Here is a 15945-nt window from a genome sequence, read left to right on the forward strand (position 1 = left end):
TCTCATGTACTTTGGATAATGGCATTAAGCATAACCAGCCCAAAACAGGTTTAAATTTAATAAATAAAGGTCAAAACGTATCAAACTTGGGAAAGAGCCAATATGCTTCTGCAGAATTGGAAAACTAAAAGATTTAGGCTATTTATAAGATGCAATTAAGTTCAATAATGTTCAAGGAAGTTCAATATAAGTCAATTCACTAATTACCCTAAATTGAATTGTAATCAACCCAGTGTTGATTACAATTCAACGCAACACACAATTACAATTCGTCAAATTGCGATATGAATTCGAAGATATATCATATGTCAGACAGACAACTTATTTATTTTGGTTTGTTACTTTATTGTCTTTTTACATGGTGCCTTATATCATCTGCGCTTTATTTCTTTTCCCCCCTTTTTTTACATGTATTGTTTAATTTAGTTTATTTTGTTCTTTATTCTCTTTGGTTTCCGTTTAAAAATTAACAAAAAAAGATTTTGTTAATTTTTCCACTGTCTAACCGTTACTATATTATATTGAAACATCATTAAATATTGTTATTACATTGAAATACCATCCCCGTTCGTCTATATTTGCATTTTGTTTTAATAGTATGAGTGAGGAATAGTGAGAAATGGAAAGAAAGAGAGAAGGTTTCTAATTTAATGCTGCAGCAGTTACATTTAGCAGATAATTGGATTTGGAAAAGGTGTAAAATTAAGGCTTTGGAAAAGAAGTTAGTGAAAATTCAAAAGCGTCAACTCCAGCACAAATCAAAAGCACAAAAACATATATGTTTTGGGGGTTTCATGTACCTTGCCATTTCTTGAATATTCACATGTATAAAAACTGATATTTTGGACTCAAAACAGACACTGTAACGAACAAATGTTGAAAAAAAGACATGTTCTCTTTTTCTGGTACAATTTTTTTTTTTATCTATTAGGCTTCACTTTCGCAATAACTTGCATAAGTTATTGCAGCAAGACACATCTCCTTGGCAAGGCCGTATCTAGGGAGGAAGGTTTGGGGGGGGGGGAGCCCCCCCCCCCCAAAAAAAAAATGCTTGTCTGACTTATAACAACGAGACAAATATGGATATAAACAAATTTTTTCATGCATTTTTTGAGGTTTCCTTTTTATGTACCCCCCCCCCCGAAAAAAAAATCCTTGCGTAAAACACCCCCCGATATAAAAATCCTGGATACGGCCGCGCTCCTCGGTAATAACTCCAAATCCATAGGGAACGATTACTACTTGCTAGTATCAGGAAAAGATTCAGTCCGCCGGAATGGCACAGGCCTTGTCATGACTGTAAATGCAAAAAAGTGCCTAATATCATCCCAGCAAATCTAAAAAGGGTTAATGACAGCACAGCTTCAACAAAATCATAGCAAGTGTAGTATAATAGTATGCTACCCCGCGAATAACGATACCGATGAGTGTACAAAACATGAGTTTTACTCTCAGCTGTCATTGTCATTGCCATGGATAGTATATCATGACATCATCATAGTTCTGGTTAACTTCAACGCTTCTATCTCTCATCCAGCTGAAGCATGGCGCAGTGCGACTGGTGGAGCAACTCCAGACCCTGTCAATGAAAACGAAACCCGTTTCCTGCAGCTATGCGCAGCAAATAAGCTTGCTTCACGAACACATTTTTCAAAGGGAAGAGTGAAATGAAATCTTTAGGTTTGAACTTGTTTAATGAAAACTTACACAGCCACATATATCTCAATAGAGTAGAAAAAAAAGATTGAGAATTGAATTTAAATGAAAAAGAACACCATATGTAGTTATGATAGTGATAGGCAACAAATTTAAAGATGAAACATGGGGTGAAATAAGCTCAAATTGTACAGCACCGAACAGCTCAGAACAGAATTGAATAGATGATGTAGCTTTCCTTTGAAGGTGTAGTTGTCTTTACAAGTCAAGATGATGTTTATATTAGTTAATGTAAAGGATTAAAGGTAATTCATTGGTTAATAGTAAAAAAAAGGCTAGTCTCAATAGACTAGAAAAAAAATTGAGAATTGAATTTAAATGAAAAAGACCACCCCATGCAGTTATGATAGCGGCAGGCAACAAATTAAAAAATGAAACATGGATGAAATAAGCTCAAACTGTACATCACCAAACAGCTCAGAAAAGAACCGAACAGAAGATGTAGCTTTCCTTTGAAAGTGTAGTTGTCTTTACAAGTCAGCATAATGTTTATATTATTTAATAGAAAGGATCAAAGTTAATTAATTGGTTAATAATAAAAACAAACTGTTATCCTAATTTAGCAATTGAGATAGATAAGCACTTGAAAAAGGTCTTGATCTAACTCATATATATAATGACCTAGAACAAAACAGTATAGCCCAATCATCAACCAAAAAGAAATGTCCTAATTCATGCCAAGTTATCATTAATAAGTGTAAGTCGTTATAAAACTACAAGCCTAAGCACTTCAAGTCTAATGAAATCTTCCCAAGTGATCACCTCACAGCAGGGCTCGTCAGAGGAATACACACTAGCCAATATGGGTTTCGACACTTTAAATTCCTTGCCCTTGCAAGTGGCGCATCTGCTATAAATTATGGCTCCCCCTTGTATAATGTTTTACTTAATGTCTATATTATATTTTATAATATTTGCATATTATATTTATAATAGCTAATGTTAATGTTTATGTTTTTGTACACAAAAAAGCAGTCAAATTTGACAAATTAGTTCTTCTTATCCATTTTCATGGTTGAATGGGTTGAATACTATGAAAAAAGTGGTACTGGCCTAAAAACTACATCATTTTTAAACAACTAAAATAAAAATAAAAAAAAACTTGTGTTTATGAAAAGATCTAAGGTAAGATCTAGCGGGGAGAATATTTTTATTTTGATGACCTTCATATTTTAAACTAGCGTAGCTTAAGCCTTCAAGCTAGTGTTTAAGTCTAACATGTAGTTTTAATCTTATAATTCAGCCAATAGTAATTTTGCTTCTAGTCTTTTAAACTCTTTTGCCAATTATTTAATGTTTTTTTTTTTTTTTTTTTAGTCACTCATATTCTTTGCTATTTCCTCTTTAGTTGAGAAGAGTGAAAGGAAATCAAAAGGTGCCGATTTCTTTGGACCGGGGCAACAAAGGGTTCAAAGTAGAGAAAAATTAAATAGCAAAGTTCCTTTAAAAATAATTCCTTGAATTGATAATAATGTCTGCACTTAACCTGCATATGCTGTAGTTGTCAAGAATGCTACAAACATAATACCTACACTGGACTTAGTGGGCACTATTTATATATTTCTACCAAAAAAGGGTAAGCACATAGTAATTGTAGTTACATATGCTGGTTTTTAATTCGGGAAAGATCAGCATTGAGGAATGGGGGGTTGAAAAGCAAAAACAGGGAAACACGGTAAAAATTTTAAACATAGAAAGAAACAGGAAAAATGAAACAAATTAGGAACCGAGTATTTGAGAACGCAGTAAAAGAGGCAAAAAACACAAATTTTACACACTTAAAGAACTTTAGAAAATATCAGACTTATCTTCCCCGAGAAAATACTGAGGGTCCCGTAAAGGCTTTAAAATAGTTACATTTAAAAATATTAATAATAATCATTTGTAATTAGGGAATACAAGTAACTGACTGTAACTGAGTCCTTCTTCTGATTCACAATCATGAGTTCATTCACTCCAACCAAGGCAAGATTCTTGGCAACCTCATTTGCCATATAAGAGGAGCCTATAATGACAATTTTTGCAGCTTTCAATCTAAAAATAAAGATGACAAAAAAAAATTAGAAAGCAATAAATTGCTGATCTCAGTCTGGTGTAACACCAGAAGGTGCGCTGTTATGGGAGGACGCACTCTCAAGGAATCTTCCTATACCTCCCATGTTAAACATTTGGAGTTTGCCTAAAGTTCCTGAATTAGTGATTTCGGCGGTTTTTATGTCAATAGAAATAAAATGGTGAATATTTTGATCTAATCAAATCTTAAAGTCGACAATTATTTTTTTATAATTCCAAAATAATTGTAAAACCTGTTTCGAGTTTGCATTCTAGATTGCTATACTTGACACTGCTGTTGTGGGGTATCAAAAAATAGAGCAAAAATTTTCTATTCAACAATCAAAAACTTATTTCTATAACATATACTTCCTGGCTGCAGTCCCTTCAAATACTTTAAATATTTGAGTTCCGAAGTCAAAAATTCCCCTCAGAAGACTAGGTCCAGCTGTAATCGGAGCGTATGGGAATGCATAAATTACACCAAGGGCCTAACCACTCGGATTTTTCAGGAGCGATTCAGTCAATTATTAGTTAGTTGTAACCTGTTTAAGCACAGTCTAGAGAATAAGTAACGTGCAGAGATCAAACTTCCGGTTAATAAATACATATAAAAAATTATATTGTATAAATAATTACAAGAAAATTACTAAGGGTAACCTGCACCTAATCGTAATTTTGAGTGAGAAACCACTTAAGTTCAACCTTCTCTCCTCGAAGCTGCATATATGCACAACAGTAAACAAACATCTTTAAGCCTATGACATTGAGTTACTAGTAGTTTGTACAAAATCTTCAAAAATATGACCGTGATAAACACCATTCCTAAGAAACAATGAAAGGGAGCCCACATCTTAACATTAGTTGTAAGGTCTTGTACAAAATTTCAAAAGTTAGGTCTAAAGATGCATCAAAGCCAACTCCCAAAACAAATTATGTCCACCCCCTCCCACCCTAAAAGTTGAACTTAGGCAAATTTAATTAAAAAATATTTTCAAGTCTACCAGGAAACTTTCTATAGCACTTTTAGCATGCTACAGACTTTTTTTCACTAGTATACATAGGTAAAAACCTTACAAGGGTGAGAGGGAGGGTGGTTAAAATATGAACGAAATTATTAAAACATGAATAGTAGTTACTGTAAACTATTAACATCTATTAAAAAATCAAAAATATATTTCATTTATTATTCAAAAAACTTCCAATTCACAACATATTTCTCATTGCCAAGGTCACACAAGTATCTGATATGCTGCTAGTCCTTTACCCAGTTTCAGGGCTGTATCCAGGATTTTTGTGGGGGGATTACGAAGGATTTTTTGGGGCAGGGGTACAAAAAAACTTAAAAACACATCAGAAATTTGTTCATGTTAATTTTTTGAGGTGGACAAACATTTCGGAGGGGGGGGGGGGCTCAAACCCCTCCGCCCTAGATACAACCTTTCCCAATTTACTGAGTAAATTTCATGCAGTTTTTAAAACTTGGGAACTTGGGAAATCATTTCAGATAGACACGCACTGTCAGATAAAGTTGGTTTGAAGTACTCCTTCTAAGGCATTTTTCACTTCTGGAACACAGGGTTAGCTTTGTGTCTTACTGCCTAGACAAATGGGGATAGGAGTCAAGTAGATTTACTTGTGGGATATGATCATTTAGAGCTTCCTTTAAAGGTAGTAGTTCGTCATCAGTAGTTCAATACCCAACCTTACAAACCTTTGGATCTTATAAAGTGGCAATAAATGATTTTAATAAATTTCTTGAAATGAAGTTGACCAACTTTCTTGGTGGTTTGGTTTTCAAAGATGAAGTCACCATGAGAGATCAAAATTTTGATGGGACAAGGGTAAAGTTAATTTGCAGGATCCTCAATGCCATAGGAGAAACAATCCTATTTCAGCAATCTCCAGATGACTAAGATAAGTAAAGACCATTTTTGAAACTGTTTAGGGGCTTAAATTTCACAGCTGCTTTCTGGGAGTGATTCCCAGTAATCTACAGCTTGGACAATTCAAAAACCTGTCATTGATCCATTTATTGCTACAGGCTTAAACAAATTTTTCTAGGTGCCTACTCGTGTTGTTTACTTTTGTAGAATGGAAACGTTTCAGGAAAGACAGGTTCTCTAAACTATACGAACATTATGCTTTGTTCCATTGTACCTGGTCTTCTCTTATTTGTCTATATTTCAGGGCAGGTATGTTCAGTTTGGACAGTCAACCTTCAGAGCTCCAGTCTTCCAGATCAAAGGGAGTTTGGTAACTTGTCCTTGGACTCTTTCCAAGGAGGTCGTGTCTGACTTGTAATAGGATCCCTAAATTATGTTACTCTGTTATAGGTCTGACTATTGTAAGAAAGGTTGCACAAAAATTTGGTTGTCTAAGAGCTTGAAAATTAGTCCAAACATCCTTATGAGCAACAAATCTTTCAAAATCATCTTCTCGTTGTGCTCAATAAATTTTAACTGCAAGTTAACAATAATACCAATATCTTTTTCAGAGTCAACAAGTGTCAGAGGCATTGTGCAGCCCGATTAGTTGTTTATTACTAGCTGGGGGACACAGCTATTCTTTTCTTCTCCATCCATGAGACTTTGGTTTTTGATGAATTGAAGTTGAGACCTAGGCCTTGCGTTTCTATCAGTTGTTTTGTACAGCTTTTGTTTGGTATTAACCTAAATTGGTCGAGATTTATTATATTACTTTGACAAATGTCTTTCATCCTGTCTCCAATACCTTCTTCTAAAAGTTTACAGACTAGTGATATTACATACCAATTTTGGTAATTTTGCTCTTTTAACTGTTCCCCTTTGTTTTATAAGATATGACCTGGGCAGCCTTAGTTGACCAGAAAAAACTGTGAATGGAAAGCAGAAGTTTACATGTCTAGCTTGTTTGAAACAAATGATCATTAGTTAGCCATGAGAGTGGACTCCTGTGTTTATATTACCATGTAATTACCCACTGATTACTCCAACAATCAGTCAAAGCAATTATTTGCTTTATTGTGTGAAAAGTTAAGTTCTTGTGTAGAAAAAAAATACAGTGTCTAGATTTACCTTGCGTTATAGCCGGAGACTTTAATTTTAATTTGTCTAAACCAGATTCTCAGGCGTCTCCACGTACTACCTTAGTCAAAGGTTTATTTAGTGATTTTTTGCATGTATTAGATAAAACGTCCAATTTTATGTATATTCACACGTCTTCACGAACCTCTAACTCGGACCACAATGCTGTATCATCAAATATAACCCCCAATATAGTTAATGTTATATTTGATTATCAGCTTTCTGACCATTTACCTATAACTTGCTCTATCAGTGTGCCAACTTTGGTTTCTCAGAGTAGTCCACTAGCACGCAATTCCTCAGCAAGGTGGTATCATCATGATTGGTCAAAAATTGACCATATTCAATTCATTGAGTCCATCGGCTTGATTCTAAGAAAGATTAAAGTCCCATTTTACCTCCTCCAAAAGTCACTCCAATTGCCTAAGAATGAGGTCCTTATTTGTCTTGATATATATTGTGCTGAAATATATCATGCCCTCCGGTTTGCCAAAAAAACAAGGTGTCCCCATGCAACATGTCTTCAAAGGAATTGTCCCTGGATGGTCCACAACAAAAGCCTTAAAATTTTTTATCAATATTGTTGCCTCTCAGCTACTGATGATCCTTTTTAATAGGCCAAGGATGGAATTTTCTTGGGAGACAACATGCTAGACATGGTTGTGGAACCTTAACTTTTTGGCAATGATCACATGAAGGTTCCTTTCTCCCTCCACAATATTTTGATGATGGTAAGAAAATTGAGGCAGTATAATCATGGCACAAAGCACCATAGTTTTACCAGCTAAACATTTAGATTCAAAGTCATGCTTGATAAGATAAAAGCAGATATTTTTGAAGTTTCTGAAGTCATCAAAGTGTAACCTAAAGTATAGTCACTAAATGAAAAGGGTATATCAACTCTTTACAAATTGAACAGAATCAGCAGACTAGGATTGCAATTTGTGCTAAAATTCACACTGAGATAAGCCAACTTGAGGTCCCAGTGAAAAAACCAGAATATCTAGAATGTTTTTGGCTAAAGATAACAACCTCTACTCTACTTACAACCTCTACTACTCTAATATAAGTCCAAATGCACCAAATCATCTCCATTATCATGATGCAATAGAAAAAGTGACTAAGCTTGTATGCTACAAGTATAAGAGCCGGATATTGGTAGGAGAATTTAATATACCAGAGGTTGCATGGGTACATGGTCAAGGTTAGATTTAAACAAAATTAAAACCTAGCCCAGCCCTCTTAAACTTGTCTATTTGCTCACTATTTCAAGTTTTCATTTTGCCTAGTATATAGTGTCAGGGCCAACTATCAGCACTGTTAGATTTAATGATTACCCAGAAATGCCCATCATGTCAACAAACCTTCCTCTATTGGGTGCAACCAGTCACACATGTATCCTCTCGATATTCAAGTATTGCATCATACACATGCATCTTCTCAACATTCCAATTTTACCCTAAAGAATTAAAATATAAACTGGTTATAAAGGCATAAGGGAAGACCTAAAGTGTGCACAGTGGGAAGAGCTCCTGACAGATAATGTCTACTCATGAAAGGTTAATTTTAAATCTATTACCTTAAATTGCATCTTGGAGCAATTTAAGGATTTTTCCTTGTGGAGCTCCAGAGTTGTTTAGTGACCAAGTGAAGTTGGATGACAGTAGCTTACCAGTCTAGTTTTGCTCCCTTAAGGACCATTCAGCATCTGGCCTTTGTTTGAAAATGAAAACAGATTCAGAAGTAACTGTGTCTTCAGAGAGTTTATTCCAACCATTGATGATCCTTGAGAAAAGAGTTGAGTGTATACTCTGGTTAGGATATACTGCTTAACAAGTTTCACCCAATGACCTGTGGTTCTTGAATTAAGGCCAACAATAGGAAATAATGCTGGGAGAGCATTAGCCTTTATTGACTTATAGGTTAGAATGGCATCATCACTATTCCTCCTGTATACAAGTATTAAGTGTCAGCTTAGCAGGTCTTGCTGGGTAAGAAAGCTCCCGCATGTCAATCATCACTTTGCTGGCATGTCTCTGCACATCTTTCAAAGCTTTCATGTCTTTTTCAAACTTCAAGCTTGGGACAAACTAGTCCCATATACAGAAGACTCATGACTATAAAGGCACAGCTGCAGAGGGAATGCTTAATCAGCACCAGAGTTAAACTAGTTAAACGGTAATACACAAATGCTCAAAACCCTAAAGGAATTCCAGGGTCCATGCAATTATATGTCCACCTATAAACATAAACCTCCTCAGGAACAGCACTATCTTACTAGGGGTAGTGATCTCTTTTGACCTTACTTGTCATGAAAATACAAGATTTAATATAAAAAAGAGAAACAGTGATGTCCAAATGCTCAAAATCCTAAAGGAATTCAAGGTTCTATACAATTATATATCTCATGTGCATTTAGCCATGTGTCACTCTTGTTTTAGCTCAATACCTGTAAATTTAACCAACACTGATAAAATCAAGAAACAGAAAAATGCATGGAATTTATATTTTGGGTGCTGTATTTGCATATTAGGTGGCGGGGGGCAAAGGGTACAACATAGTGGAAGCACTTTAAAGATCTGTTGACAATAATTTTCTGTATATTATGAAATGAGAATTGTTTTTTCAACAGCTTTCCTTTTCAATATCATAAATTCTCCACAGATCATAACAAATTCAACACTCTTCATAACAAAGAAAATAGTAGGCTAGAACTACTGTAGACCACAACAGTATGGTAGTCAAGAAAGTAGGCCTAGGCTATTACTGATCAAATGAAGGTGAGTGAATGAAGCAGTAGGCTATGAGATAAGTGAGCATTAATGATGGGTTTAAGGTAAGCCTGGTTTCCAGTATCTTTTTCAATCTTCCTCAAATGGGTCCCTGGTTTTAAGTTTTACCAGAAACAAGTCTGGTAAAACTGCATGGTTTCAGAAGTAGCATTGAAACCTAATACTATTATAAAAGTCCAACAACCATCCATCAACTGGGATGCCACCTCCTTGGTAGATGAATGGAACTGGTTTGAACAGCATACTTGGTTGATGCTTACAGGACCACCAGCAGAAAAAAAAAACTGAAAAATCACAGTGTGACTACCTTCTCATTTGGATGAGAGAAAAGAGCAGAGAAATTCTCAATACTAAGTCAATAAAGTTGAACCCCTTATCAAATTCTTTAAAGATTATGCAAGCCCAAAGAAGAACACTGTGATTTGCAAGATACATCTTTCAAAAGAGAGAACAGCTTGAAAACGAAAATATTGAAAGATACATCACAGAACTAAAAACATTGGTAAAACCATGTCTGTAAATAGAACAAGAGGAAATGAGTCAAGACTGAATGGTCTGTGAAATTCAAAATCAAGGTATCAAGATGTAGAACCCATGAAACAACTCAGGCTCAGGAGAGATCATTTAATGGAAGCAAATATATACCCATTAAGTTGATGCAATCACATGTGGAACAAGGTAGAACAGCGCCCATAATCAGAAAGCTCCTACTAATAACACTCCCCCAGGCATAGAGAATACTACCTTTGTGGTGAACCATGCTCAAGAAATCAGGCATGTCCAGCAAAAGATAAAATCTGTACCCAATGCAGAAAGCCAAACCACATTTCAAGGGTCTGTTCTAGCAACAAAATTGTAGTGCCACTGATGATGAAATACAGTTGCTTGGAGGAGCAGTTGATGATGAAGATACAGTTTTCCTGTATGCCATTGGAAAATATAGTGACAAAGATGAAACCCTTCTTCCATTGATATTAAACAATCAACTTTAATATTGACATGGGATCTCAAACCAATGTTATTCCCAAGAACGTTTTTGACAAGCTTGACCCAAAACCAAATCTACATCCAACAAACCAATGGCTAACCAGCTACTGTGAATCTACAATATCTGTCATTGACACTTGTGATCTTACCTGCAGCCACAAACAGTATCCTAGGGTAGCTCACAAATTCTATGTGGTGGATCCAGATTTGACTCTGATTGTGCAGTATCAATCCAGCAGACTTAAACCTCATCAAACTGGTAATAAATGTCAACTTTGAACAAACCAGTGTAGTTGATGAGCACAAAAGCATCCTTGAAGGTATTGGCCAACTGAAGGGCAAATGCAAGATCCATCTAAAAGATGGATCCATACCTACTGTTAACCCAGCTAGAAGAGTACCGGAGACATTAAAGACAAATCCAGAAAGAGCTTGTCAAAAAAGAAAGAGATGGAGTTATTCAAAAAGTCACTGAGACACTATGCATAGATCCAGTAGATTTCAACAAATGCATAAAGCACCTTTACTGTTCTATACCTACCTTGGATGATGTTATGGTGCTACCATGTTCAGCAAAATGGATGCTTGATCAGGGCATTGGTCATTAGTGCTCTCCAAAACTGCATCAGATGTGATAACATTCAGCAATATATATAGATGCTATCAGTTCCTAAGAATGCCCTTTGGCCTACTTTTTGCACAAGATGAGTTCACCTTTCCATGGAAGAAACCTTTGAAGGGCAAGAAGGGGTAGCAATTATTATCAATGATGTTCTTGTATATAGAGCAAATCAAAAATAACATGACAAGACTGCTCTTTTGAGCACTAGAAAAAGGTGTGAAGTTCAACAAAGACAAATGCAGTTTCAGTGAAAGCAGCATATGCTATTTTGGGTGCATAATTGGAGCAGATGGCATGAAACCAAAACCAGAAAAACTGAGAGCCATCAAAGAGATGCCCAGACCTCAGTGCTGTGAAGAGCTACTTACTCTCCTTGTAATAATGAACTATCTTGCAAATGCTTACCAGAAACTAGAAACAAAAGCCTGCAAGGCATACTCAAAATTGAGCCATTCTCTTGGAGTTCAGAAAATGACCAAATGCTATTGGAACTCAAGCAGTTGATTGTGTCAAGCATCTTCTTCTTTAACTACAGCAACTTGAATGTGGAATTGAAAGTCAATGAGTCTAGCCATGGCTTGGGAGTACACCTCTGCTTTGAAAGCATACTATAGTATTTGGCCTATGTATCCTGTGCACTTAGCAAAACTGAACAAAAATACTCTCAACTTGAAAAGGAGTTATATGCTATAATATACAGATTGAAGCATTTTCATCACTATTTCTACATGTCAACATAATAACTGGTTATTGCCCTCTTGAGACAGTAGTCATAAACCCTGTCCATAATGCCCCCCCAAGGGTGCAGAGGTTTGTGCTACAACTCTGGCCATATGATCTTCATCTGCAGTTCTGACCAGGCTTGGAAATACCAATCAACAATGCCCTTTCTCACCTGCACCTTCCTGATATCAAAGAGAAACTAGAGACAGAAATAGATGTGTATGTACATCAGATATCTAGACATCTACCAGTAAGCAAAGAGAAAATGCTACAAATTCAGGAAGAAACTGCCTAAGACAGTCAACTGAGGATTCTGTGAAAAAAATCCACAAAGGCTGGCTGAAATGCAGGATATTGTGTTAGACAGAGGCATGTCTGTTCTGGAATATCCAGCACAAACTGTCAACAAACAGCAGTATTAATTTCAAAGGTGAGAGGTTGGTCACACCCAAGGCAATACAGCCAGATATCTTGAAACAACTCCATGCTGCACATCTTGGTATAGAAACGACCAAGCACAGGGATCAAATACTAGTTGACTGGCAAGGCATACTGATTATCTTGTGACAGGCAACTATTAGAGCTGTTTTTCCTTAAGTGGAAAAACCCAGCTCTACTGCATCAAAGGCCATCATCTCTAAAGTCAAATCTTGCTTCTCCAGATATGGCACTCCATCTACACTAGTGTCTGACAATGGCCCTCAGTACTCCTTAGTTGAATTTGAAGAGTTTGCCAAGACCTGGCAATTTTCTCACAGAATATCAAGCCCAACAGATTTGTGGAAAAAACTGTCCAGACAGCAGAGAATCTTATGATGAAGACATCAACAAATGGTGAAGACCTATGCTTAGAACTACTCAAATATAGGAGCTCACATGTGGATAGGCTAGCCTTGCTATCCCAATGTCTAATGGGCCATCAACCAAGGTCTCTTCTGCCATTTACCAATGGCCACTTTAAAATTCTTCAGAGACAACAGAAGCATCATTACAACATGGCATCTATGCTGTTACCATCAGTAAGGGTGGGGTAATCAGTTTATGTACAGAAGGCACCAGGTGGGAAGTAGAGCACAGCAAGATTAATTGCCAAATCTGATTCTCTGTGATCTTACATAATTAAGACAGAGGATGGATCTGTAATCAGATGGAACAGAATGCATCTCTAAAACCACCTCATAAATGATACTGAGACCAAAGACCTAGGCAATCAAATGTTATGGTTTCACTTCCCTAAATAAGACTGCTCTACTTCAGAAATCATCTCTATGACCAGTAAATCAGCTCTACAGATGATACTCTACTCCTTGCCACTAGAATGGCTAGGGACAGAGATCACCCCATGGGAACCCTCAGTCTAGCCACATGAAGCAGTACCTGGTTTCTAACTTGGTACCAGAACATATTTTGGAGGGGTGATCAGCCCACCAAAAAGATTGAACCTGTAAATAGTTATGTGTAGTGGATGTAGACACTGTGTATACCCAGACTACACACCAGGAAATTGAGCCTAGTGCCTTCTTGTACTTTGTTAAGAAGAGTAAAAGTGTAAAAGTAGAATTAATTAGTGCATAACCATTACGTGTACCCAGAGTACACAGATGAGAATTACATTATGATTGCTTTGCTAATGCTCTGGCATTGTTATTGCTTGTGCTGTGCTTCTACTTATATTAATTTTTCTTGTAGAAACCTGGGTTAAACAAACTCATAGCTTGAAATTGTTACAGTAAAATCCTAGTTTAGTGACTTTTGGCTATCTTGGAAAGGGGTTAGGTTAGGAAAATGAAACTTTTGGGGATGGGTCTACAGGCTATATCCTGGGAAGGTATTTTAAAGTACCCACCTCCACTCCTTCTCCCTCTAGAGGGCCCTGAAATTTGCCTACCTGACAGGTGTCATTTTGACAAAACAACATTTTACCTTAATTTTCAGTTACCAATTGCTTTTTCTTGGCCTTTAGTTCTGAAAATGTAATTCCTGTTATTTGAGTAGAATTCTGAGCTGTATCAATGGTTTTGCTAAAATTCTAGTTGATTGACTTCTTGCTATCTCAGAAAGGGTTTAGGTTAGGAAAATGAAACTTTCAGGGATGGGTCTACAGGCCAAAGTATCCCCCGGGAAGGTATTTTAAAGTACCCACCTCCACTCCTTCTCCCTCTGGGGGGCCCTGTAATTTGCCGACATGACAGGTCTATACGTATTTAAATTTTAACAAAACAACATTTTACCTTAGTTTTCAGTTACTAGTTGCTTTTTCTATGCCTTTAGTTCTGAAAATGCAATTCCTGTTATTTGAGTAGAATTTTGAGCCATATAAATGTTTCTTTTTCAAAACTTAGGAAATGTATTTGCATATCTTTAAAACCTTATAAAATGGAATTGAGCAAAGTTATGAAGCTGAAAACAATTTTGTTGTACTTCAATTAAGCAGAAGATCTATTTTGCAAGGTTTCACTTTTATAACACACATATTTTTAAAGGTCATCAAAGGTCAGGGCCCTCTAGAGGGAGAAGGAGTGGAGGTAGTTGCTTCAAAATACCTTCCTGGGACATACTTTAGTCTGTAGATTCATCCCTGAAAGTCTCATTTTCCTAACCTAAACTGTTTCTGAGATAGCAAGAAGTCAATTAACTAGAATTTTACCATGTTTTTTTTTCACATTTAGGAAATGTATTTACATATCTTCAAAACCTTATAAATTGGGATTGAGAAAGTTGTGAAGCTGAAAACAATTTTGTTGTACTTCATTCAAGCAGAAGATCTATTTTGCAAGGATTCACTTTTATAACACACATATGTTTAAAGGTCATCAAAGGCCAGGACCCTCTAGAGGGAGAGAGAGTTGAGGTAGGTACTGCAATATACCTTCCCATGACATACTTTAGCCTTTAGACCAATTCCTGAAAATTTTATTTTCCTAACCTAAACCCTTTCCAAGATAGCCAAAAGTCACTAAACTAGAATTTTACCATTCTTACAAATACAGGAGGAGGGCTGGGATAAAATTATGATAGCAGGAGACATTATAAACTATTTGGAATAACCAGGCCTGTTAAATAGAGAATGTAAAGGTAGCCTAGGCTACTCTATATTGTTTTTTTTTTGCCATGTGATGTTTTAATTCAAGTAGCAAGAAAAGGAGAAAGGTGTAGTGACAATTTAAGGGTCCTTTTAAAGAATAAAAATGGAATTTTATAGTGGCAGCCTAGGCTATTTGGGGAAATTGTTAAAAGGTACATCATCTTTTAGCCAGCAAAATAACTTAAATATTGTAAACTTGTCATTTCTAACAGCAGTGACTAATGTATGTACTTAAAAGATCGTAAGGTATATTGAATGGTAGACAAGGCTAGCCTATTTTCATCTTTTAAGGCCTAGCTAGGAAATTAAGAATCCTAGACTAGGTTTAAAACAATTTGGTCATTTTGCTAGTTATTAGGAATAAGAAGAGTTTCACATTTTCTAATTACAGTGGAATACTAGCTGAGGCCTGTTGCAACAGGAGGCTACTCTAAGGTGAATAGCCTAGGCTATTATGGATCTTACGCTTTCTGAGCAAGTACACCCCAGAGCCTAATTTGCCTATCATATACGTCAACTTCATCTTCAGTAAAGCGGACGGCTTCGCTTCCATTTTCGGATGATACCATCTCGGAAAGTTGACTTCTGTAATTCCACGTGCTCGTGATAGGATATTTAAATAATGGCTTTCACTTCAATCCTTATATAGAATAAATCGAATTTTGTTAAAAACTTATTTTATTATTGTAAGTATTACAACTTCTACAAAACTACTAAAATGGTCATTTTCTAACTTTGATTTGTTCTTAACATCTGTAATATTTAGTTCAAAATTCGGAATAAAACTGAAATCCTTAACAGCTTGAACAATGACGACAAAAATATCATTTACAAAATGACATACAAAAGTTATGATATAAAATTAACCTTTGAAAAAATTCTACTGTTATATAATTTAAATTT

General features: G+C 36.0%; 1 protein-coding gene across 1 annotated transcript in view; it reads right to left on the bottom strand.

Annotated features, from left to right (window-relative positions):
• LOC136030539 (SUMO-activating enzyme subunit 1-like) overlaps positions 1-15682 on the bottom strand; it is a 35951-nt gene extending 20269 nt beyond the window's left edge. Inside the window, exons 1-2 of the mRNA XM_065709590.1 lie at positions 15508-15682; positions 3627-3750 (exon numbers count right to left, since the gene is read on the bottom strand). Of these exons, the coding sequence (XP_065565662.1) occupies positions 3627-3750; positions 15508-15611 (228 nt within the window). The 5' untranslated portion in view covers positions 15612-15682. The remainder of the gene's footprint in view (positions 1-3626; positions 3751-15507) is intronic.
• Positions 15683-15945: the final 263 nt, after the last annotated feature.

The sequence above is a fragment of the Artemia franciscana genome, chromosome 8, assembly GCF_032884065.1.
Source record: "Artemia franciscana chromosome 8, ASM3288406v1, whole genome shotgun sequence".
Classification (NCBI taxonomy): Eukaryota; Metazoa; Arthropoda; class Branchiopoda; order Anostraca; family Artemiidae; genus Artemia; species Artemia franciscana.